At 38.9% G+C, this 26,406-nt stretch overlaps 2 protein-coding genes across 6 annotated transcripts in view; both read right to left on the bottom strand.

Annotated features, from left to right (window-relative positions):
* Positions 1 to 21,855, bottom strand: part of col12a1a (collagen, type XII, alpha 1a) — a 73,906-nt gene extending 52,051 nt beyond the window's left edge. For 3 of the 5 annotated variants that reach the window (XM_026285310.1, XM_026285308.1, XM_026285311.1), the window contains exons 1-17: positions 21,712 to 21,855; positions 20,957 to 21,060; positions 17,120 to 17,236; positions 16,896 to 17,036; positions 16,354 to 16,404; positions 15,420 to 15,683; positions 14,855 to 15,019; positions 14,596 to 14,769; positions 14,207 to 14,497; positions 12,991 to 13,593; positions 11,479 to 11,757; positions 11,117 to 11,389; positions 10,763 to 11,032; positions 4,799 to 5,068; positions 1,670 to 1,936; positions 1,352 to 1,544; positions 516 to 640 (exon numbers count right to left, since the gene is read on the bottom strand). In XM_026285310.1, the coding sequence (XP_026141095.1) occupies positions 516 to 640; positions 1,352 to 1,544; positions 1,670 to 1,936; positions 4,799 to 5,068; positions 10,763 to 11,032; positions 11,117 to 11,389; positions 11,479 to 11,757; positions 12,991 to 13,593; positions 14,207 to 14,497; positions 14,596 to 14,769; positions 14,855 to 15,019; positions 15,420 to 15,683; positions 16,354 to 16,404; positions 16,896 to 17,036; positions 17,120 to 17,236; positions 20,957 to 21,026 (3,553 nt within the window). In that variant the 5' untranslated portion in view covers positions 21,027 to 21,060; positions 21,712 to 21,855. Of the gene's footprint in view, positions 1 to 515; positions 641 to 1,351; positions 1,545 to 1,669; positions 1,937 to 4,798; positions 5,069 to 10,762; positions 11,033 to 11,116; positions 11,390 to 11,478; positions 11,758 to 12,990; positions 13,594 to 14,206; positions 14,498 to 14,595; positions 14,770 to 14,854; positions 15,020 to 15,419; positions 15,684 to 16,353; positions 16,405 to 16,895; positions 17,037 to 17,119; positions 17,237 to 20,956; positions 21,061 to 21,711 lie in introns of those variants that run through there. The other 2 variants (XM_026285309.1, XM_026285312.1) reach the window with 2 other exon arrangements.
* A 1,279-nt stretch (positions 21,856 to 23,134) lies between these two features.
* LOC113116981 (cytochrome c oxidase subunit 7A2, mitochondrial) lies at positions 23,135 to 25,704 on the bottom strand. Its single transcript, XM_026285307.1, has 4 exons — positions 25,561 to 25,704; positions 25,107 to 25,196; positions 24,459 to 24,543; positions 23,135 to 23,337 (listed from the first exon to the last, which is right to left on the bottom strand). The coding sequence occupies exons 1-4, from the start codon at positions 25,684 to 25,686 to the stop codon at positions 23,279 to 23,281; spliced, it is 360 nt and encodes a 119-aa protein (XP_026141092.1). The 5' UTR covers positions 25,687 to 25,704; the 3' UTR covers positions 23,135 to 23,278.
* Positions 25,705 to 26,406: the final 702 nt, after the last annotated feature.

Here is a 26,406-nt window from a genome sequence, read left to right as displayed (position 1 = left end):
ACATTCCAGACCAGGGTCAGCCGACCATGTGCAAAGCTTTCATTCTGTTTGACACTTTTTCCCTAACCAAGTTGTAAAGCATAAGTACTTTTGAGCAGATAATCTTTCTTGCTCTTGAAATTCAAGAGTCCTTCCACGCAAAGGCAGTGACATGGCTACCATATGGTGCAGTCACACTGTCTGCTTTTTCACAACACAATTAGCTGTGCTGAAAGGTATTTGCCATTACTCAAAGCACTACACTGCAGCCCACTTTTCCGATTCAGAACTGACAAGGAACGTATGCTGTGTTATATATGAGTTAACTAAATGCATACCAGACACGGTAGATTTGTTCCATCTATGGAGTTTTGGAACTCAAGTAACATTCTATATATATATATATATATATATATATATATATATATATATATATGTGTATAATCTGTAGTTTCATGAGATCTGTTGGTTGGTTTAGGAGGGGTAAAGTACCCTTCTCAGAAAGAGAGTAGTTTTTTTATTATTATTAATCTTACCTGGATTATCAAAGGGTGGGGGTTCAGGGGCGTCAGAGAGGGTGGTCTTCTCCTCTCCAGCCAGTGGCATACTCTCTCCTCCATCAAACATACCAAACACACTCACTGAATACTTAGTGCCGGCCCTGAGATGAGAGAAACACAAATCAGTCAACAATCCTATCTATCAGCCTGAAAAGGCTAATAGATCACATTTCATGGTTTTCACATGACATGACACCGTCACATAATTGTCTACCAGTTTATTTGTATGTATATATATATATATATATATATATATATATATATATATATATATATATACACTAAATTCGTAGTATGTACAGGCAAGCAGATGAGCACAGAATATAAAAGCAAAAAAGTTTCACATTTTCCATAGAAAACCATTATAAAGAGAACTCTCAATGTGCAATTTAGTACATTGCATTCATATTCTGAGCTCGGCTGCAATTCGATTTTTTTTTATCATCACTGTATTAGTTTATTAATTATAAAACAATTTAATGTAATTCCGTTATAAGCAGCTCTACAGATCACAATAGTATCATTTTCCAGCTCAAATTAGTTCAATGTTGATACAGTTCAGTTCAATAATTGTTGCAGATTTTCCAGTGTTCAATCTAAATATTTGTGGCTTGAAACAGATGGAACTTCAATGGAAAACTGATGCTGAAGATTTATAGATATTTTGCCCTACAGGTCTTCATGACTGAAAGCTAACATTCACATGTTTTAAGAAGTTACATGTTATCCATTTGAAGGTGATTATAGTGTGTATGTTCAATGTTCAACAGACGTCTGTAAATTTTTCATGTGTCTGCTTTGGCGTCTCATACCTTAGCTCCTCCAGAACCACTGTGTTGTCATAGGGGCCAACTAGCAACTCTCCCAGGTCCCTTTCCTCCCCGGTGGGATGGAAGGTGACCTTGTAGCCCTTTACATTCCCAGGAGCATGATCCCAGGTCACCCTGAAACTGGTTTTAGTGGGCTCTGAAGTTTGCAGGTTTCTGGGAGCTTTATATAGAGACACTGCAGAGGAAATATAGGGTGTCAAATTAGACAACAAAGAGAATGAACATGTTCACATTCAAATAACTTTAACCTCAACAACTTCTGCCTCACCTCAAGTTGTCAAATATCTGGTATTTACTTACATGTGGTTCCTTCTCCTTGTCTTTGTCTTCCATCACCAAACTTATAGACAGGAACCACTGTGATATCGTAAGGGGTTTGAGGCTGCAGTCGCCTCAGGACTAAAGTGTTAGTGCCCCCTGGTGCTTTGGAGGCCAACTGGCGTGTCTCACCCTGAGGTTTATACGATACCCTGTAATTGACAACATTGCCGGGTGCTGGCTGCCATGTCACTCGCATGGTCCTCTCTGTTTCTTCTGAAACCGTAACAACTCTGGCAGCGGCTGACACTGTCGGGGAGATAAATGAAAGACAATGTCCATTAAATGTTGGACTGATTCAACCACATTCCCTAGGGGTCAGGAACAGCAAACCATCTGAATAATGATAGTTTGTCTGCCAAGATAATCTTGATCCAACACAGACCACAGATCTCCAGACCAGACATGTTGAAATGATTGTACGTCATGCATAAAGCAGACACTCTAAGACTGTCTGCAATGTTCTCTTTTTGTGCCATGACTGGAGTGTTTTTACGCAAGAGGGAAAGGAATGAATTGTCCACTTTTAACCTGCCTATGGAACACTTTCAGATGAAGAGACCTTTAACAAAATGGGAGTTTTATGGATGGAAAATTACACTTCCAAGTTTTCCAAGAATCCCTGATCCAAAAGGACACCGTGTGCTAAAGTTGGTATGGAAGGAGGTAAGGAATAGAGTGTTGGCAGCAGACATGAAATGGAGCCGGCTAAGCCAGAACATTGTTTTCAGCTCAACTTTTGGACCTTTTAGATGACAGACAAGAAGATAAACCAATAACAAGTCTTAGCACGCTTAACCAGTGAGTTGCCCCACTGAATAAGTAAGATGATCTCATAAAGTGCTGCACACTGTGTTGAAATCCGGCATCCCTTGATAATAGAGAGCATGTGTAAATCATTAAATCAGCCACTACACGCACTCCATACACTACACCCACCATAAGTTATAACAAGCCACAGCGAAGGTATTTTAGAGGAAATGGTGATAATGACGCAAACCTACAGCAATGATGTTTTGCCCCCACTTGGTGTTGAGCTTATGAAAGGAAATGAAAGCCACTCTTTCACTTCTTCCTCATCAGAATGAACACTGAGACATTTCTGTTTTAAAACTTTTGTCTCCAGCATACTTCAGAGAGCATGTCATTATGTTGCAGAATGTTCTTAAAACAGATATTAACTCGAAAACTGATTTTAACATTTTCTGAAGAAAATCTAAGTGACGCTCCCTCAAAGTGCAAAACTGGATGCCAAGATGTTGAAATTGCATATGTCTATATGATTGATCGGGTATTCTAGAGGCACAGTGTCATTTGTAAAAATTTCTTGGACAAAAAAAGTGCCTTTGTGTGCACTTTCAAACCATACAGCTTTCTGTTGCTCGACATGGCAAATTCATGGATTTCTTGGAATTTGCTTGAGTAACTTATTTATCCTCACATACGGATTTCTGTTGATAATTACTAGACCTCACCCCAAGGAATTTCGATAGGCAATGGTCAATGCGACTGCAACTTAATTGGTTTCTTGTTGGCCCACCCTCAAGTCTGTATGATATTCTGGTCTCTAGATTTACATTTACATTTATTCATTTAGCAGACGCTTTTATCCAAAGCGACTTACAGATGAAGACAGTGGAAGCTATCAAAAACAACAAAAAGAGCAATGATATATAAGTGCTATAACAAGTCTCAGTTAGGTTAACACAGTACACATAGCATGGGATTTTAACTAATATAATATAATAAAAAGAAAACAGATAGAATAAAAAAAATAAAAGAATAGAGCAAGCTAGTTAGAGGTCTTTGCACATACACACACACAAACATATACAATTGCATAATAAATGAAAAGAAAATAGAATACAAAAAGATTAGAAAGGTAGTTAGATTTTTTAAAGAATAGAATTAGAATAGTGAGTGTTAAAGTTAGAGGGTCGAATAAAGATGGAAGAGATGTGTTTTAAGCAGATTCTTGAAGATGGCTAAGGACTCAGCTGCTCGGATTGAGTTGGGGAGTTCATTCCACCAGAAGGGAACATTTAATTTAAAAGCCTGTAAAAGTGACTTTGTGCTTCTTTGGGATGGTACAATCAAGTGACGTTCACTTGCAGAACGCAAGCTTCTAGAGGGCACATAAGTCTGAAGTAATAAATTTAGGTAAATGGGTGCAGAGCCAGTGGTAGTTTTGTAGGCAAACATCAATGGCTTGAATTTTATGCGAGCAGCTATTGGAAGCCAGTGCAAACTGATGAACAGAGGTGTGACGTGTATTCTTTTTGGCTCATTAAAAATTAATCTTGCTGCCGCGTTCTGAATTAATTGTAAAGGTTTGATAGAATTGGCTGGAAGACCTGCCAAGATATGGTCTGTCTAGATATGGATTGGGTGTTATTCTGTGGGTTTGTCAACCTTCGGGTAAAAAGTCTTGGTTACACTATATTTCGATAGTCCACTTTAGATATTCTACCGTCTATAAGTAACTTTGTAACTACATGTCAACTACATATCATCTAAATCTCAGGACTTTGCAACTACATGTCTACTAACTCTCAGAGTACACTGTTATGGTAGGTTTAGGGTTAGTGTTAGGGGTAGGGGTAGGTTTAGGCTTAGTATAAGTTGACAATAAGTTGACAAAGAAAGTGTTAGAAGATATTAAGCAGACAGTCTACTAATACTCTGCTAACTGCTAGTTGAAATGTAGTTGCAAAGTTACTTACTGCTTGTGGAATGTCTAAAGTGGACTATCAAAATAAAGTGTTACCAAAGTCTTCATTCATTGTTAAGGCATCACATAAGTCTGACTGAACTCATCTGAGTTACATGAATTAATATGCACAGCAGATTTTTTATTCATTTGCTTGTAGCTTAATTAGGTTGAGTGTCATTTTCAAACTTTTCAGTGACTGGTTCAGATTAGGGCAGATACTTCATTAAGGTTTATATTCATGTCAGTGAAATATTTGGACACTATATACAGCATATAATTTTTTTCCCCTCTCTGGGGTAGGTTACATCAGGACGAGAGGCCCACCTCAGACAAACAGAGCGAGGTAAAGAGCGTTTGGTCATATGCTGGATTCATTACGAAGGTGGGAATTGACTTACCATCTGTGGTCTCCTCTCCATGCAGCGGCTGCCCCTCCTTACTGCTGTAGGCAGCGTAGACAGAAACCTTGTAGCGGGTCTCTGGTGTCAGTCCATCCAGAACAGTGGTGGTTAATTCCCCAGGGACAGTTTTCTCGCCAGCTTCCTCTGAAAAGAGGGATTTCCAGGTGACACGATAAAGGCGGACGTTGCCAGGGGCAGCAGTCCAGGATGCTACAAAACTGCTCTCAGTCACATCCGAAGTAACTAGATTTGTAGCTGAGCCGACTTCTGAATGATTGAAAAAAAAGATACAAAGGTTTTAAAAACATCATAATAATCTGGTCACAACAAACACTTCCATTAAATAAGGCTACCTTGGTTAACTAGTCTCCCAGCCTGGCGAAGCTGGTAAGGCAGTCATGTTTCAAAGGTTTTAGAAAGACCTCTGACACTTACAGTGTTCAGACTGGAAGACACACTTGTTAAAAAAAATTTGGCCAGGCTTAGAGACTAATTAGACCAACAAAATACTAACCAGGCCTCATTGGTTAACTTGTCTACCAGTATGGCCGAGCTTGTTAGGAGGACATGTTATGATAGTTTTAAACAGGTTTCTAACAGCTACTCAGCCTACGGGACCAACTTTCCAATCACCTAAACCAGTTAACACCAGTTTGGCCAGGCTTAAACTCTGAAAAGGACCAACTAAGACCAGCAAAATACTGTATAGATGGGTTTAAGCAGCCTGCATTGGTTAACCAGGCTGTCCAAGCTTAGGTGGGCATGTTTTGGTGGCTTTAGGGATGTTTCTGACATCTAGTCCAGCTGGGAGCCCTGCTGAAAAAAAAAACTGCATAAATTCCATATTGGTCCAGACCGGTTTATACTGGTTAGAGCTGGTATAGTTCTGGTCTAGCTCGGGAACCAGCATTCTGTTCTCAAGCAACTGAGATTGCTGCTTCCCTTACTTGGTCCAGCAAACCAAAAATCCAGCATACTTTATGTTGGTGCCACTAGTGCTGGATTTCCAGCAGGGAGAACAACATGGGCCTTGTCCCAAATATCACTCTAAACCTTTGTGGTCTTCCTCTAAGTCCACAATTTCATGACGTAATGCCACTTTGACTGTCGGGTAGAAGTCAGCTGCAGAGCTAGTCCCAGTGCAGACTCTGTAGAAGTGCAGATTGAGGGTACATAACTGCCATAAAGGGGGCACTCAACAGCACCCTAATGAACATTAAAATGACAAATGGGACACCCTATGGTCTCGTGGTTTTAACAGATATGTGCATGCAGTGGCCATTGTAAGCCCTTAAGACCGCAAGTGCACATGAAGTCTTCCATTTGGGACAGGGCCTAGCTAATCACCTAAAACATTTAACACCAGTTTTACCAGGCTTAGAGACTGATTAGACCAAATAAGACCAAAAATATAATGTAGATGGCTACAAATGTATTTTATGGGTACAAAAGTTTTTTAATTTAAATATGAGGAATTTGAGTGAACCTTACTGCTAAATGAGCCTTTATCTAATTCTCCACTAGTCTGTCTAAGACATCGGTAGCTTGCGATTGCTTTGATTTACTCTGTCAGTAACGCGTACCCTGGAAAACATCTCTGCAAAAATAATTTCTCTCTCTGCCGCCACACATCTGTCATCACATCTACTTTCCATTGAACACGAAACCAGATCCATTAAACACAGACTGCTAAGACTGCAGATTTTCGCATTTTGATCTGCGCCATACCACCTACCTATCTTCTCTCTCTCTCCTCTCTCTCGCTCTCTCTCTCTCTCTGTCTCTCTCTCTCTCTCTCTCTCTCTCTCAGTTCTATGTTGAGTGGCCCGAAGCAGAAGAGAGGAGAGGGACTTGAAATGATATGAAATTGTGAGGGGGCTGACAGCATAGTGAACTGCAGTGTAAAACTTTCACGGTAACACCTTTCCCTCTCGCACGTCCTGATTTTGCCAAGTCCGATGTGTTCCTAGGTCAACATATTTTGTTGACCCTGGAACAACATTTTACTCCAAAAATATATTCTTAACCATATCCCTACAGCTAAACCTAACCTTAACCATGAGTAATCCCTAAAATCAGAGGAAATGATAGATGAATGACACTGATGTACAAGCACCAAACACTGATTTTAAGCATAAACTTCACAAAATCTATAAACTGGTTCTTCAAATCTGATTGGTTAATCACAATGTTGTTCCAGGGTCAACAACGATGTTGTCCCAGGAACATGTCTCACTTGGTAAAATCAGGTTAGGCTTTCCCTCTCACCACCCATCCTTATGCTCTCCTGACATTAGGATAGTCACCTGTCTCTCACACATTGAGCTCCTTGGTCTAAAACAAGCCAAACGGGCCATTTGTCAATATAAAACAACCGCCCACGTCAAAGTGAAATTACCAGGCTCTGCGTCATAGCTCATAGACCTGGGAGCATAGGGACTGCAAATCACAGGATAACCGCTGAGGAAAATTATGTCCCTGTTTCTTTCCAGCAAGTGCTCCAAAGTCTTAACTTTTCTTAAACATCTGTACAGGGTTTTTTATGTAGGAATATTTTAGACGTTTCAAAAGAGGGTAAAAAAAAAAGTAGCCAGTGCTTGCCAATGCCAAAGCTGTTGAGATGAGGTTGCAGAGATGTTGAGTGGTTTGGTCATTTTATTATCCACCAGGTGAAAAACCTGTTTACTTAGTAAACAGCAACACACACATTCGTTTTTGCAACATCAAGTTATGGACTGAAGTTTAATAGTTAATAGCTGAAGTGCTTGCATGCCTTAGTGAACACCAATAACTAATTCAAGATGAAACAGAGAGAGAAATTAGGACTCCATGCCAGCTTGACTGGATCTGAAGTTGTTTTCTCCGTCCAGGATTAACGTCTGATTTTACTGACAGAGCACAAAGAGGGCAGATCATATGCTAATGTCTTCTGCAGGCTGCAGACAAACTGCCAATGCCAGGCACTGCAGAACATCTCTACTCAGACAACACAGGCTATTAATGAATGTTCATTTGTGGTTTTGCACTGATAAAAAATGTAGCCATTAAACAGAGACACAACAGTACAATACCGTGCATATGTTTATTAATGCTGTCCTGATATTGTTATGTGTTGAGGCTAGATTAAAACCAGACTACTTTTGGACCTTCACATATGCTATTTTTCCTTCTTTGATCCTTGTTTTAGCATTCCATCCAAGCAAAATGTTGATGTTAACTGGGAACAGGAGTTCTAGCACTAACGTGACTGTCATCCTAAATTATTTCACTTTGGAGTGCCTGGAAGCAAGACAAATTCTCCAATGCTGTGTCCTTCAGCCCCACACATTCTCTTGACAGATGATTTGACCAGCTTGTGTATATTAAGTGATTTTTTGGCCTTTTGCCTTTATTTCGATAGGACAGCTCTAGGGTAGACAGGAGGCAGTGGGGAACAGGGTCAAGAAAGAGCTGAGACTTGAACTTGCCTGCAAGGTACTCTGACTTTGACTGACACTCTCATGCATATTAAAGATTTTAACCTCATTCAAAGTCTCTTATGCTCATCAAGGTACAGAAAAACAGTAAAATTGTGAAATATTATTTGCAATTTCTAATATTGGTTTCCTATTTAAATATACTTTCAAATATAATTTACTTCTGTGACGCAGTGCTTAATTTCCATCAGCCTTTATTCCAGTCGACAGTGTCACATGATCCTTCTGAAATCATTCTAATATTCTGATTTATTATCAGTGTTGAAACTGTTGTGATGCATAATATTTTTTGAACCTGTGATACTTTTTTTATTCTTTGATAAATAAAAATTAAAAAACAACAGCAATTACTCAAAAATATTAATATTTTCTAACAATGTCTTTACAATCATTATTTTACTGATAAAAGTATTAATTTCTATCTTTCTTTCTTAAATTACTGACCCCAAACTTTTGAATAGCAGTGCATATTGTAATACACTCACACAATATCTTTTTTTTTTATCAAAGAATACTGAAAAAAGTCTCACAGGTCCCAAAAAATATTAAGCACAACTGTTTCGAAAATCGAACCAGCCAAACCTTGAGCCCCTGATCACGGGTGCCAGCTTTCGCTAAATCTACAAATAACTACATCATGAACAATTTAGCACCATTTTCCACTGGTTTCCTCGGTGTAGCTGTTTCATAGACTTAACCCAATTTCAGGCCCTGGATCTGATTTCTGGATCTTCTCACCCATGTCCACATTCAGAGAAAGCAAACTCTGCCACTGACTGAGTGGAATAAAAAATGACACATCTGAGAAATCGATCTTTAAGAGGTAATGAACCAGTGGGGTGGTCACAAACTGAGAACACATTGGTAACGAACATCTTGAGCGTCCTTTTGAACAGCTGCCATACAAAGCTGACGAAAACATCTCAAGCAACCTTGCATGACTTACACTTGGATAATCTCAAATAGCACACTGATTAAGCTTTGCAACATTTGCATGGGATCCAACTGGACAGCGCTTGATGAGAAAATGAGGTCTGTTCTCTCTGTCCTCACAGAATTCAGCTCATATTCAGTAAAACAGGGCAGAAGTCTTGGATAAGAGACATAATCTGGTGCTGGCAAAGATCTCACAGCCCAAGCCCATTTTCCACAAAAACTATCATGAGACAAAACTCATGCTGACTGCAACCACATTCACCAGATGTTAAAACACAAAGACGCTCTGAGACCCCTGGAGCAAACTTGTGGATTTAGAAAAACAAGTTTACATTTTTGAATTAAGAAGATATGCAAGTTAACATTTGTAACGGCATTTTTTACTATTTAGTTTAACAGGCTGAAGAGGAGATGCAGTGTGAGCTGGTCAGCCCCTGAAGCCCTCGTTTAAGTCACTTCCTAATTGCTTCAACTGGGATTGGCCCCACAATGCACTTTTTCTGGAGGCTGGGGGCAACTAAAACAAAGAAAGCTGTGTTATGCTCCAGGGTATGGAGTTTAACGCAGCTCAGTTTGGAAACGCCTTGTCATCGGCCAAAAATTAGTCACATGTTTCCTTCAGCTCTTCATTGAAAGGCATCTTGAGTCAGCATACATAATGACAAGCCTCTGAAATAAGTGCTTTTGTATAATGAGCGGAGGACAGCCATTAGCAGTTCTGGTTCGATGCTGTAATCGGTAATTTTAATGTGACACTGCTTGAAATCCATCCAAAGAAAGAGATGCAGTAAGTATTGGGCATTTATGGCTGATACGTTAGGGCTAAAAACCTTGGATGAAAATGTTTGGCAGTGACTAACCTTCAGCCAAGCCCACAAGTTAATGGCAGTTCTGACATGCTTTTATCAAGAGAATATTGAGAGAGACATGTGCGAAAGCAAAAAGGGAAGCTTTTTTTTTAAGTAGAAGAAACTGGCTCTTAGTGGTTTGAGACCACTCATATAAGCCAGATAGTAATAGGACACAAATAACTAGCAATCACTAAAAATCTAAAGACTTTGCAATCTATTTAATGACATGATGTGATTTTTAAATTAGTAACTTTAGAAAAGTAGAACAGAGCTATACACTGTATGATTTCATTTTGAAACCCCAAATTCTGATTGCAAGAGTATGGTTAGATTTCAGCAAACCAATATCTTTTGAGGTTTTGTTTCCATTCACTCTCCTTTCAATGCCAAGCATGGGTGAGGACATTCTTACAAGCTCAGCTAATTCATCTGCTGCCCACACACCAAATGCATACACCCGAGCGTGGGGGAATCCACACAGTGAGATCTGTCATTAGATGACACATTTTTGGTATTTTTATTAAGTACATATGTGTAAATGAATTTGTAGTATACTTTGCATTAAACAAATCTATTTCTTTAGGGTATATCTGCCAATATTTGGGAATGATCAGATCTTGAGATTGTTCAGATGGCCCCTATCAGTTGAAAATGCACATTGTAGAAAAAGCTTCCAATGCAATACTGAAGTGCCTTACCTTCCAGAGTGGTGCCTGTTCCCATCAGAGGTGCTCCGAGGCCAGAGGTGTAACGAGCACTGACGAAGAGCTCATACTCGGTGTCCGGGGACAGATTTCTCAGCAAAGCAGTTGTTGTGTCTCCTTTAACAAACATTTCTTTCCTTTCCCCACCATCAGGTTTGTAGGCCACTTGATATTGCAGCACATTGCCTGGGGCGGCTCGCCATGAGACCCTCATGCTGGACACGGTCTCGTTGAAGACCCTCAGGTCACGTGGAGAGCCCCGGACTGAGAGAGAATAATAAATATGGGATTCATTTACTTGTTTTAGAATTTCAAGATAAAAGAGTCAACGCTTCCGACAGTGCTGACCTTCTTTGGTGGTGCCCTCAGTGTCCATGGAGGAACCCGCTCCGCTTGCATACTCAGGGTAAACTGTGACACGGTAGGTTGTGACGTGAAGCAGTTCATGGAGCACAATGGTGACCTGACTCCCATCAGTCTGTGCTTCCAGTTTATCTCCTCCACCCACTGGCTCATACAACAGTCTGTACCTCAGCACTGCTCCTGGAGCGGCTCTCCACGACACACGGAAACTGTCTACGGTCTCTTCACTCACCACGAGGTTACGGACAGAGCCTAATTCTGAAATGCGAGAGAAGTGCGTGTTATCAGCCGCATGCAAAAAAAGCTGCACTTCTCACTGATAATCAACTTTGACTATGATTAAATACCTTCTAAAGTCGTCTCCTCCCCTATTAAGGGAAAACTGTCTCCTTTATCATACTGGGCGATGACATTAACCTCATAAGTGGTCAGGGGCGTGAGATTGGGCAAAATCGTAGAGGAGGTGTCATGAGGAACCACCAAAGAGATGTAGTCTCCAGTTAAATCAACGGCTGGCCTGAAACGCACCAGAAAAGACAGGATATCCTCTCCGTCAGAAATCCACGAGGTCCTGAAGCTTCTGGAGGTGACCTCAGAGAAGCTTAGCGACTTTGGTGGAACCAAACCTGTATGAGAGAGCACAGCATTATAAGTTGAAACAATGTTTTTTTACAGTGTATATTTTCTTGAAAGTTTATTATCTTGCTTTCCATGCTTTAAACTTGGTCTTGCTTGCAGATTTGCTTCAAGAGGACCTAGTAATACATTCTAAATACGCATGAGTTAAAGGGATAATTCAACTAAAAATTAAATCCTGTCATCATTTTATCATTTACTCATTCTCAAGTTGTTACAACCCTGTACTGTTGAACACAAAAGAAGATATATATTAAAAAAAGGTTGAGGGTACACTTCAGAATAGGGACCAATTCTCACTATCAAATATTAGCATGCCTATAAATAACATATTGGCTGTTTATTACTTATGAAGCACATATTGTGCATTACCATATTCTACATCCCTAATCATACCAACACCTAAACTTTACAAAAACCTTACTATTCATTAAGAAGCAGACAATTAGTAGTGTATTGAGGCAAAAGTCATAGTTAATGGTTTGTTAATAGCAATAATTAAACCTAAAAATAAAGTGTTAAGTTTCGAAATCTCCATTGACTTCCATAGTATGGGAAAAATACTACTGTTTGGCTACCAATATATTCCTCAAAATATCTTCTTCAACAGTGTTCAACAGTAAAAATAAACTTGTGCAGGTTTGGAACAACTTGAGGATGAGTAAAATGATGACAAAAGTTTCATTTTTGGTTGAACTGTCCCTTTAACACAATCATAAAACTGAAATGTGTAGCGTATAACATCAATTTAGTTTTGAATATGATGATATTGAGATGTTGATTATTTATTGTTCCTGATGTTTATTATGTCTAATCTGCCCTTAACAGATGTTTCCTAGTTTTTGTATTATGAAACCACACTGGTGACTGTCCCAAGCAGGGTGTGTTCATGGATCAACATCTTTTGTTGATCCTGGAACAGCATTCCCATCAAACAAACATAGTCTGAAGCCTATCCTTAACTAACTACCCCAGAGCTTATCAGAGGGAATAGATAGACCGACAAGATTGTTGTTCAAATCCCTAACCCTAGCCCTAACCTTAATACTATTTTCATTCCTGAAATGTTATTGGTTGATAAGACTATTATTCCAGGTCCATCAAGGCTGTTGATCCAGCAACATGTCCTACTTGGAAATCATGGAAAGCTCACTCACATAAACACGAACAGAGATGACTGAAGAAAAAAAAACAATACAAATGTAATCGAAGCTAGCACATACTTCTTTTCTTGATGTTATGGAGCTCCTGCTCAATTCTTAGGCAGATGGATGTGGTTAGTTCCTTGGAGATCCGCTGAAAAGAGTCAAAGTCTTCCACCTCAAACACATGGTTATCAGCAGGAGCGTTGGCAATCGCCTCCAGCTCGGAGCGCACGGCGTCCTTGACTCCCACGGCGAAAATCTCCACGTCTGCATCCCTTAGTTTGTTGGCAGGGTTTTTGAAGGAATCAGAGGACTTGCCGTCTGTGATGAGCACCATGACTCGGGGCACGTTATCACGAGCGCCACGGGCCGGAATGAAGATCTTTTCCCTTACGTAGGACATGGCCTTGCCAGTGTTGGTGGAGCCTCCACGGTAGGGGAAGGTGCGGACCGCACTGAGCACAGCTGCATTGTCACGGTGCTTGTTCAAGGCAAACTCAGTGTGAGGATCCCGGCTGTACTGAACCAAGCTGATCTGCACTTTGTTGGGTCCGATGTCAAAAGAATTGACGAGCACTTCAAGGAAGGATCTAACTTTAGCAAAGTTAGCCAGTCCTATACTGTACGAGCCATCGACCAGGAGGACAATATCGGCTTGGACCTCGACCTCTAGGGAGCACTCTATAGGGAACAAAACACAAGACTTCACAACCCGTTTGTATGGAAATTATAAATATGATTATTTTTTTGCATTTTGAGTGTAAGTCAAAAAGTACCAGTTTATAGATGAACTATGAATAGGGTGGATCTGTGAGATTTAAGGCTGGAATACACTACACAACCTTTCCCATGAGTTTTGCTATGTAGCATATTCCAGCCTATAATATGATGGTTAAAGATTGTAAAATATTGTACATTTAGATAGGAAAATATTGTACATTTAGTCCCCACAAGGTGATCCAGGAACAGTTGCATCCTTGATCAACACAGTTTGTGATTTTAAATCTGCTGCTCTATGTGTTGGTTTCTATGTAAATTGTTCTATGTAATATTGCTTATTTCACAATATTAAATCAGATCAGAAAAAGCCCATAGAAACACTCGCCCACAGACCCTCCCCTCAAAATAAAGACAGAAATGGCCAAAATTGGAGAAAAGCAATGGATTAAATCACCAATTATAAATGGGAATTTGTCTCTCTTGTCTACTTTTACCCAATCGAAAAAACGCAACTTAACACCAGGTGTAAACAGGGACTTGGAAGCATTAATGAAACTAGTCGTTAGCATCTTACCTGTAGACACCTTCACAGGCTGTGTTTTCTCATTGACCACTTGTGGCTTACTAGGGGTCAGACCTTTGAGGGCAAACAGACTGATCTCATACTCTGTCTCAGGAGACAGGTCCCTGACGTTGGCCACGGTGAATGTGGGCCCTGTGTAGAGCTCCTGCTTCTTGGCGCCAGTAATCATGGGGAAGACCTGCAGCTTATAGCCTGTGATGTCACCAGGAGACGAATGCCACGTGATCCTCATGGATTTGGAGGAGATGTCAGTTACTCTGAGTTCCGTAGCTGGTTCAACAACTGGGGTAAAAAAGGATAAATATTTATGATTTATAGATCTTCCATTAACTGGTAAATTCTCTGTGTGTTTAATGGGATTATGTGTGCATGGCCAGTACCTTCCTCTCCGCTTGCAAGCAAATTGAGCTGCTCCTCCACACCGGAGCACACCTGAGTGATGAGCTCCTTCTGCACCTGATTGATCATGTCAAAGTTTGGGACATTATAGATATGCTTGCTGTGTGGAGCGGAGGCCATCTCCTTTAACTCATCCTCATCTGCTCCTTTGATACCTGAAGACATGAAACGCAGATTGAAATAGTGTTTCATGCAGTTTTGGATTAAGAAGCATGTTCAATAGATGTATACTGAACATACCCAGCACAAAGATCTCTACTCCAATGTTCCTCAGGCGTTCGGCGTACTCCCCAACTGGATCTTGAGACTTTCCATCCGTGATGATCATGGCTACTTTTGGGAATCCCTTCCTGGCTCCAGCCACCGCAGTGAACGTGTTTTTCACCAGATAGTCCATTGCATCACCTGGTCGAGCGTGTAAGAAACCGGAACGAATTAATTCATGTCAAGATTTTGTAACACTTTTTTAAGGCATCCTTGTTACATATGTTACATGTTACTCTTTTAAGTATTTATTTAGGAAGAATTGGTGTTGTTTATGGCTCTTTTTTATGTTTTGTCAGGTAATGGTTTATTTTTAAGCCAGTAGTGTGTTCTAATATCATCTATGTGTTACCACATGATAGACTTACAAGAATATGTGCACACTCCAACCAAACCCAATCCCTTCCACCAACAATCCCCAAACTCTGATTGGATGATTAATGTTGACTAGGGCTGTTCCAGGACCAACACAGATGCTGATACGGAAACAAGTCCTAATCAGCCAAATAATGGAATGGCAAATTGTAAATCTTTTGCACACCTGTCATGGTATTACCCCCCTTGTAGGGCAGATTTTTAATGGCTCGCAGGACATCAGGCCGTCTGTAATACTGGTTCAGGTTGAACTCTGTCCTGGTATCTGAGCTGTACTGTACCACAGCCACTCTGGTCTTATCCTCTTCTATGTCAAAAGCTCCCGCCATGGCCCAGATGAAACTCCGGATGTATTTAAAGTTTTCTCTTCCCACGCTCCAAGAGCCATCCACCAGGAATACCAGATCTGCTATAGCACTCACTGAACACTCTGCATGACGAGGCAATAAAGAGGCATTAGAGAAAGCTATATAACAGTCTACTACAGATCGACTTCACTCTTTGGCATTTGACTTATCTGACATATTAATGGAGAACATTTTTTTGTTGTTTAGTCTATTTGCAACTACACTTGCATGGTTATTAATGACTCCTAAAAAGTCATGTCCTCTGTCTGTTTCCTTTAACAGAAAATGATGCTTCCGAAGCAAATGGAAACTTTCAGTAAGCTTATTTCTGTTTCTTTAGACACCACTCCAAAACTTTACTGTGAAATGTACATCTTGAGAACAGGTTTTCTGGAATTTCGATTGGATTTGTTTTGGCATGATTTGGACTCAAGAAGTGGAATTGGGTCAGGACCGTAATCCTTTCCACTAGTTGTGATGTCTGTGTGTGTGCGAGTCAATGAGTGAGGCTAGAAAAAGCCCCCTCTCTGTGTTATAACAGTACAAAGCAAAGTGTTTTATGAGCTCTGATTCTATTTTAATGCTTTTTAATTAAAGGCATTGCCAACCACAGCCTTGAGCAATCTTTCTTTTCGTGACCAAGTTTAGAGGAAAAATGTGATGTAATACCCTGTATATAAAATTCCCTTTCATAGGTGATAAGAAAACTAACATCTGGAATGATGAAGAAGTGGTTTGATTGAATCTACTCACTGACAGCCTCTGACGGTGGCCTCTTCGTTCCACTTGTGTTGCTGGATTGAACTGTAATAGCAGAAGAAGTTAGCCCTGTGTCTTGGAAGCTCACATTTCCTTTCGGCAAATAGATTGATCAAATCTAATAATCAACAACATCTCATTTGTTGTACATTTGCTAAGAAAGTCTCGAACTAAACTGGATTTTTTTTTTTTTTTACATTTTTTGAAGAACATGTGAATGGTGTGTTGTCAGTGCTTGAAAGAGTAACTCTCTATTATATTTTGGTCTCTAGACAAGACTCAAGTTACCAAATTACCTTTGTAAGATATTAAATGTAAAATGTTCTTGAAAGTGGCTTTTAAAAGCAAGACTACAATTCCTCTTTTTTATCCCATAAGCCACATGACTTAAAACATCACCCATGTCCAAGTTTCAAGTCAAAATGTAACACATGAGCAAATCCCTTACCATGCATACATGCAATACCAACAGTTGCTTGTTTTAAGATACAGAACTAATAAGAAAAAGATATTGAGGATGTCTGGTGTGCACGCACTTGTTATTTGTCCAAGGATAGGGATACTTTCTTCAGCACCATCAAATGAACTGATTGACACTGAATAGTCTACATCTGGAGTTAAATCTGTGATTGATGTGTCTGAGGCCGAGGAAGGGAGACTGAAATCTTTCAAATCATCTGGAACAGATAACAACATATCGAGTCAGAAGATAAGTCCCTCGAAGCCGCTCAAAACACATGCAGCTGTTGACATCACGCACCTGTGTCTGATATGACTTGTATTCTGTAGCCCTGTATCTGAGACGAAGGCCTCCTCCATGACATATGCACTGTGTTTTCATTCAGGATTTTAAATTTCAAGTCTGAAGGAGGCTCCACTGCAAACAAAGGGTTAATAGAGTCACGATCACCAGAAATGGCAATATTTGAATTAATAATAAATTTAGCAAAGAAACTTTAGATGATTTTCAACAACCCCAACGACAAACACTTCAGGACTGAAGTTTAGTTGTTTATTGTTGGGCGAGACAAACAGATCCAACAGTAAAGGTGACAAAACACGACGTAAGAGAGTGACGGAAGCCATTTCGGTTCAAATGGCCCTTTCTTGAGTTGCAAAACCTGGAATCTCACGGTCTGCAGCTCAAGCAGAGAAGAGCTAAACACATTCCTATCACAAACAAAATGTCGTCGACAGACCATCCAATACATGCTGAATGCGTTCAATACAAGGCATGCCCGGTCACTGGAAGTCTGGTGATAAAAATAAATCATATCAAGACAATGTTTCCATTCCCAAAATATTGATTATACAATGGAATCAAGTTTTCGAGGTGTCAGAGATGTCCAGATGGCTCTGTCCGGAGTAGAGAAAAATACATATATGTTATATATACGCTTTGTATATATGCATATATTCCACAAGGGCTTGAGTACTGACAAGTTTTACTGAAGGCACGTATCCATTGCAAATCTCAAAAAAAGAATACACAACTTGTCGTGACAGACTTTTGTGTAGTTCCTTTTCACACAGAAGATGCGCTTGACAAGACAACAGTCGATCCGCATTCGTCTGGTTGTCAAAGTGTCATGCACATGTACATGGGTGAACAACTTCTTACACTGTTCCCATGTACAACACAAAGGACAACACAACAAATGTATTTCTAAATGATATTCTGTCATAGACATTCCTGACACGCAATCTACATCGAACCGTCGTGGATCACATCTCAGCAGGAGGGATCTAAGATGATAAGATGTCCACTAACGTACTCAGCATCCATGTTACATCTGCATGCATGAATGCTGATGACTGATGTAAATCTCTGCTGTCAGAATAATGTCTTGAATGCAAAGAATGCATTGGAAAAACAGGCGATGTCATCCGAAATGCAAACAACAGGTGATATTAAACATGCTGAATATTACAGAAATGATTTAGTATATTTAGAGTGCAGCTTGCAATATCACATTCTTAAATATAAGGGCTCCTAACAATATTTTAGTTCCCCAAAGAACCTCTCAGTGAACAGTTCTCAAAAGAACCTTCTGTGCAATAGAAAGGTTCAATGGATGTTCAAGATTCTTTGTGGAATCTTCAATGCCAATAAAGAACCTTTATTTTTTAGAACACTTAAAACTTTAGATGCACTTTGGAGATTTAAAAAAAAAGATATTGATGTTCCAGTACATTATAGGTTCTTCAGCTCAGTATTTTACCATTTTAAGCAGTAGAACATGATTTGATTCTATCTGGAACCTTTATTTTTAAGAATGCGTTGTAGAGTTCTGTAAACTAGTACATTTATTACTAGTCTTCATCGACGAGGCGATGAAGATCCACAGTGTCTGCTATAGATCTATGATCATCTATAAGAGCAGATCTTCGCTCTAGAGACTTTACCATGCACTACTGTTCTTAATTGTTCTTGACGGCCAGCTGAATAATGAGGACGGGAGGAAGAAGAAGGAAGGAAGAAGCGTCCAGAGCAGCAGAATATCATTTTAAAATAAACGGTGGAGGAAGCACACCAGGAAGACGACACACAACACGACCTGCTGGAGAAAGAATGCTCACCAACCTGACGCGTCAAACTCAAGCGGTCTGAGCCGATTCCCTTCATGTGTCCGAACAGGCCTGACCCATGAGTCTTCATCTTGTGTCACGGCCCCAGCGCACGCAAACCATGTGTGAAACGCTACCTACCACTGAGCTTTAATATGAGCTGCGCAACTGTTTTAATAATGGAACATGACAGCTTTGTTGACTCTGTTGACACAAACGTCGGCTCGTGTTGAGATTCTGGAAACTTCAGGATGAGGAGGCCCATCAGGAGAGCACTTCTCTCATCCCCCGGAGAGAAGTCTGCCCCGTGTCCATAACCTCCAGCCAGTCAGGCATTCGTTCTGGCTAGCGCCGTTGCCAGGCAGTTGGGAAAAGAGGTTGGAGTCTCCCGGAGAAGCCGAGCAGATGCCAAAGTAATTCCACAACATGTGCTGACATTAAACATTACTGCAGATGAACTTTCCGTATGGATTGCAACTCAGCGTTTTCGTGATACCTAAAAAGGCTCTTTGTCTTTGTGCTGTCTGAGGACTAATTCAGCCCTCTCGTGTTACATCTTTCCATTCTGTTACAACACGCGCAGAAAAAAAAGAGAATGTTTCCATTTGGTTCCCCAGTTGAATCAAACTTCACATTCTCGCATCACTTTCGCTCGAGACTGGCTAAACTGATGCTGTGTGGTCACTTTAATTACAGATCCGTCTTAAACTAAGACAACTTCAAATCATGCGGTGGAAAACATTTGTCCATTTTACTTCTGGAACCCATTTAGTTAAGCATAAAGTACATGTGTTTTTATATTTTCAAAAATTCATTTTATGTGTGTATCCAGCTCAGTGTTGCCTGCCAAGGTTGTTTTGATTATTGATCTTGACTGAGATCAGAAAATATCAGATTTATTTTAATGCATGAAAAACTGTGTGAAAGAATTAAGGATAATGCACGTTTTATAGCAAAAAAAAAAAAGTTTATATATGGATAGTTATGTCAGTGTATTACATGTTTTCACAGTGTTAGACATATTTATATCGCACATTTTAAACTATTTGTCATTAGAACAAAAAATATTTTTTTAAACTCAAAGCACCTATTCAGGTTCAGTAACCTAAGAGGCATAAAATACTAATTAAATATTTAAATATGCATATACATAGAAACCGGTCAAAAATAAAGAATAAATAAAATCAAGTTTATTTTAAGCCTTTTTATGGGAATCGAGCAGTGAATCCAACTGTGATTGGATGCGGGGGGAAAATAGGATCGATTTAATTCCCTCTGGGTGGGTTTTGAGCTGAAACTATTTCTAGGATCTGGCAACCCTGATCCAGCTACACACAGTGCAGTAAAATCTTAAAACTAACAATGTGTTTTGACTTTTGATAAATGTACATTTGAGTTTGACTTAAGATAATTATGTCTCTGCAAGATCTTACTGTAAAAATCTGAATTTTAACCTTTTTTCCGAAATGTAATAATGATGCTTTTGTAACAACGTTCTCATCTGGGCTCCTGTAATTACCCAGCACTAATGGTGAATCATTGGGCACTAACTGACTCACAGAGGAGGTAATGACCGTCCCAGACTGCACTGTTTCTGCAGAACTGAGAGCTGAGGCAGGCCTCGCAACAAATGGCAGAATGTGGCTAAAGATTTTTCATACTAAACATATTAAGCATAGAAAGATCGATCTTTTGTAATTCTCTGTGTGTGTTGAAGCACACTCCTCTATGTAGACTGGAATCACAGACAACATTGCTGGAAAAACACTTCTTTAAAACAAATAGAGCACGTCATTTTCATTAAATAGATCATTAGAACTATATTTCTAGAAATGTATAAACTATAAGGCTATAAATTATAATATAGAAATGCATCGTGTTGGCCAAAGTTGATTTATAAGAAGCAGTAATACAGTTTAATATAAGATATTCAACAAGCAATGTACGCTTGGCATCCAATGAATGAATAAAAACATATTTCACTGTAAATGTATTAAAAGAGAAGAGAGACGGGTGGCATGGACTATACCTTCAGCCTCTACTGAATTCAGTAATATAGCAAAGAGTGCAGCGGCAGCCAAAGACAGCCTGATCTTCATGTTTACACACACAGTCAGCTGCTCATTAATTAATCTACAAAGAGAGAAAAAGAATTATACTCATCGTTATTTCTACAGTCATTGCACAGTGCTTTACATTAAATAATGCATTCAATGTATGTTTAGTTTTATTTTGTACTAAATAAGTGTGAATCATTTTAACACCTAAACATGTAAATGGAAATTAAATGACAGAATCTCTCTCTCTCTCTCAGAAGTAATGTGTGTAGTTACTTCTCATTGAGACACGGCTCGTGAGCGCCTCCACGTGGAGCTTGACACAAGTGCAATGAATATGCATAACCACCATTCATCTGATTTATAGACCAAAGACCAAATCAACAACTACCCTATATAGCAGAATTATTTATTTGCTAAACATAAAAAAAACTCTCGTTTTACCAAAATGTAAATATTTTCAAAAAAAAAAAGACGTGGCAGAGGTTTAATAAATAAAAAAAAATCAATGAAAAACATGCATTAATGAATTACAAAATTGTGATAAAATCCTCTAAATGTCTCATAAATCACTACGAAATTCCAGACATTAAAACTTCCCAAATAGCCTAAGATTAAATGTTAATTTAATTCCTTGAACACGTTCTTTAAGAAAAATAAATACATCGTTACAAATCTAAAAACTCCTTTGAGATGTGTGTATGAAGTGTAGAAATGGTATTCAGACCTGTAACCGTCCGTCAGTCTCCCGAGTGAAAGTGTGAGAGCCTCCTCTCTCTCTCTCTCGCTCCTCCAGCTCTGAGGGAAACCTCTGAGAGAATGGGAGGAATCCGAGCTCAACCTGACTCTAAATAGGGGGTTGTTCCCAACTTTACTCCCTTACGAAACTCCTCAAGAATGGAGCCCCCTCTTTCACATCCGAGATATGGGACTAGACTACTGTAGAAGAATCCGCTTCTGTGGAATGCAGATGTGCTGAGCTATTCAACTTTAATAAGAGAAATGGACAGGCTGTGCTTGGAAAAGATGGGTGAGGTCACTAACTCGAAAAATTATTAGAATTAATGAAATATACGTATTGGTGAAATGTAGGCTACTTTTTACGTACAGAACGATTTAATCGTTCAGCTACCTCACAGAAACCAAAACTGTATTGTGGGCTAATTAAATCCTCGTGTTTAGACTTACTTTAGCCCTCTTGAAGTGGGAAAAAGTCGATATAGTTTTATGGCAGGGGTGTCTACACAAGCACATGACCGCGTTGTTAAAAATGAAACAGACTACACTTCAAACGAAGCACTGATGCGAAATTGGGAATATATGATTGAACGTTAGCGTGATCTCACACACAGTCGTGTTAATATTATAATCATACTGAAGCACATACTTCACTGCCCGGGTGTGTTTCCTCAGCAGTCGACAGAGATAGATTCAAAACAGAAAAAAAAAGAAGGAAAATAATGGAGTGCGTTTTCTACTTTAAAACGTCACGTCTTCGTTGCGTTATTTGCCATTTATTTGTAATTGTTCGTGAAATTTACTAACAATGCCTGAATGAAAACACCAACCTTTTTTCAGCACAGAACAGTTTTTCCTCATGATTACCTAGAGCTAAAAGTCATTACTTTTTTTTTTAACACGTTTATTATAACACTACTAAGCAAGATTTAGCCTATTCATAATTCAGCATAAAAAGCAGAGATTTCTTAAAAAAAAAAAACATAATACTAGCATATTTTTAACATAATTATCATACACTATAAAGCATAGCTGAACAATTATCCACCATACTTAGTTAATATGTATCTATATGTATTCATTTTCTAAATGCAGTAATGGACCTTATTTTGATTGATTCATTCATGAACATGTTTAACATTTGTATTTATTTATTGCACTTATATCAGTGTCATAACTGGACCAGAGATTAAAACAACAGACATGTTTTGGTGATGCATAAGCCCCGCCCCTGCCTTTTTAAGAGCCACGCCCACACATCAACATCCAATCAAGAACCAGCGCACAGAACCAAAGCCCCGCCCATCACAGGATGGAAGACCAGATCTGTAACTACTTCTGGTGCATCATAACTTTAAATCTAATGAAATATTGTGAAAATACGGTTGAGAGGAAATCTTCAAACACAGACGGCCAGTGGAAGGTTTTATTACATAATGATTGCTCTTTACAGTACAATCAATAAATATTAATCCAATGTAATGAAAATAAGTGACAGGACACACAGAGATCTTTAGAGATCTTTACAGCTCAGACACATGAACAGAGAAGCACGTTCAGTTCTTCTTCTTGGGCAGCGCTGCATCGATCAGTGTATACAGCACATAACCAGACCCTGAGGAGAGAAGAGACGAGACGAGTGCTGTTCACACAGACAAAGAACTGCATATTCACACATAGAGGATACCAAGAAACTAAGCAATATGACAGTGCCTTTGAACAGCCTTAAAGACTTTTAACTTGAATTAAAATGACTGGGATCCAAACTTCCCTGATATGAGTAACTAGAACTAACTGTAATGCTGTTAATAGAAATAATTACATAGTTTGATACAGTTGCAAACTATATGAATTAACAGAACAGTGGAATACAGGAATCAATAATAAAAATAAAAAAAATACATATTTTTCAAAAATGTTGTGCTTTCCTCCATAATTCATTATTCATTTCTTTTTTGTTGTATAGCAGAACCCACAAAAACATTTTTCAATAATTACAGCTATAACAATAATAAAATTATAATAGTAACAAAGTATTTTCATTTTAATATATTCATTTTACATCCATGTTTTAACTTAAAACAGTAGCACTTTGCCAAAAATAAAAGGTTATTTAAATTAAATATATATATATTCGCTAGCACACAAACATACGTGAACTACTTTCTGTTGTATAGCAGAACCCACAAAAACATTATTCAATAATAATAACTATAACAATAATACAATTATAATAGTAACTTTAAGGAATATTAATTTTACTTACATGTTTTAATTTTAAGAGTAGCACTTTGCCAAAAATAAAAGTTTTTTTTTATTATTATTATTATTATTATAAAATAAAAGATTAAATACATTTTTAATATTTGATGCCTTCATTTGATTACCACAGTTTTGATAATAATTTTAAGCAGTAGATTTTCTTTACAAAATAAATAAATAATAGTAATAATAAATTCAGTTGATTTGGCATGCTTTTTGATTATTACATTTAACGAAACCATTAAATCGGAAAATAAAAAAGGAAAATAAAAACACAGAATTTAGGGGAAAACATGCATTTTATTTCATTGGCCCCTATTAATGTAAAATTAATTTGCTGAAGTTATTCATCATTACTCTATTATATACCAACACACTGATTTCAATCTCATTTAAATGGGATAGCAGATAAATAAAATGAAAAGCAGATTAAGCATGAATAATATCCTGGCCAGCCACATATCTACAGCTTACCAAAGACAGTAAGAGCCATGGTTGCTCTGTACAAGAGAGCATCTGTCGAGCCTCCCTTCAGATGAACCGGCATGCCATTGTCTTCCTGAAAGAAACAAGCCACACTTCAGCATCTGATGCAGGAGCACGCACTTTTGGGGGCCACAGGCATAAAGCATAGAAACAGACTGAATTAGAAAAGCCAAATTCTCAATTTGAAAGTAATATTAATGCACCAGCTATAGCTTTATGTCTGTGTTTTAAGAAAACGTCTTGTTTCGATCCACTTCTCTACGATCTTAAACGGATCAGAGTCAGACAGAGAGCACACGTCACAGCCAACCCTCGATCAGTGTGTCAGCGTCAAAGCCAGTGCTGTCGCATTTATAGAAGCTTTACACTGCTCCTTTACTTTCACTTTGTACTCTCTCAGCATTACAACACATGCAATGATTAGTAAACACAGCCTACTACAGAAGTGAACCCTACGAGCGAGTCATCTCGTACTTATCTGTTCATCCACACTGGACCATCAGTCCAGAACCTGGGAACACATTGAGCAGTCTTGACTTTAACAGCACCATTAGCCAGGTCCAAAGGTCAAAGAAAGGTCAATAAAACTGAATGAGTGTCTAAAGGTGTGATTTGGATCCGAAGTGGAGGACTGACCTGAAACAGCTTCTGCTTGTGAGGGACCTTGTTCTCCAGCGGTCTGCGAGCAGAGCTGGACAGAGTCCGTCTGGAGACCTGCTGCAGGCTCTACTAACACAAACACATAACAATTAGACTGAGAATAACAATAATAAACCACAACACATTGTAAAGCTTTCCACGAAGCTCCAGTTCATCGACCTTGAGAGGTACTGCTCAACCTAACCAGATGGATTAATTAGCATATCAGTGTACTAATAGAGAGTTTTTATATTTCTTACGGAGCTCAGATTTACACAGAAAAGCACCGGTGTTGCTCTGTAACGAGCAGGAGGTCACGAGCGATGCTCCTGCTAGGCTAACGCGTTTCTGATTCTGCTCAAATACAAGCAAGCTCTGTAAAAGAAAAGACTATCCATCGCTTTCTGTACGTGAGTGGAATGAGGACACGCATTAAGATCTTAAATCTCACCCTTAAGTGCCTAAACATTGTGATAACTTCTCCTTCAGGGAGCCGCTTCAGCACAAGGACAGTTGAAAATGTCACTTCCTTCTTCTTTAGACGAGACTGGCGCACGATCAGCAGCGAGAGGCGCATTACTGCCCCCTACCGGACAGAGCCGTTCGGAAGATCCGGTGCTTCAGAGAATCGGTTCGTTCGGACAAGTCACGTAGTCGTCCTTTCCCGGTTTAAGCTTCGTGCGTCTTTAGACACATTTCTGCTTTTTAATTCTTTGTTTGTGTGTTGGTGTTAATGCAAGTAGCATACATTTAGTCAAAATGTAAACATTTTAACCTAATTTCCTTTCATAAAACTGTTTTTATACTAGGTAGGCCTAGAATAATAGTTACATTATGTAAAAAGGGTTTTATACTGAAATATTATTTTTGGTAGTTATGATCATTCAGGAGTGATGTTGTTAATAAAATATCAATGTCACTGAAATAGGACCTACGTGTCATTTTTTAAAACCGATACACAAGGTGTTTCGTTCAATGTTATTATTGATAAATTAAGCAGTTTTTATTTTACTACTCATAAGAGAAATGTTAAAGAACTTTACACATAAAACCAAACTTCTTTCTTAAATTTACTAACACCTTGTGTGCAACAAAATCTAAACAAAAAACAAAAAGGCACTATGCAAAATTCATAAGAAACGGATACATTACTAGGCTCTTGGGGGAGAAAAAAAAACTAACACTAACTGAAATCTTTAAAAAATATATATCAAATTAATTTCCAACACTCAACCTTTGCCTGTCATTCTTCCCACAGTCACTGGGAGGCACATTAGGAGCAGATAGATGCTCTAAA

This window comes from Carassius auratus, chromosome 17 (assembly GCF_003368295.1).
Source record: "Carassius auratus strain Wakin chromosome 17, ASM336829v1, whole genome shotgun sequence".
NCBI classification, from domain to species: Eukaryota; Metazoa; Chordata; class Actinopteri; order Cypriniformes; family Cyprinidae; genus Carassius; species Carassius auratus.
The sequence above is the reverse complement of the archived record's forward strand: the minus strand, read 5'-3'. Positions and strand labels throughout refer to the sequence as shown.

Excerpts from the sequence above, each read along its gene's own strand:
- LOC113116981 (XM_026285307.1), bottom strand. The coding sequence starts at position 25,686 with ATGCGCCTCTCGCTGCTGATCGTGCGCCAGTCTCGTCTAAAGAAGAAG. Across the intron at positions 24,544-25,106 it reads ACAAGCAGAAGCTGTTTCAG|GAAGACAATGGCATGCCGGT; the intron begins GTCAGTCCTCCA and ends TGTTTCTTTCAG. Across the intron at positions 23,338-24,458 it reads CATGGCTCTTACTGTCTTTG|GGTCTGGTTATGTGCTGTAT; the intron begins GTAAGCTGTAGA and ends TTCTCTCCTCAG.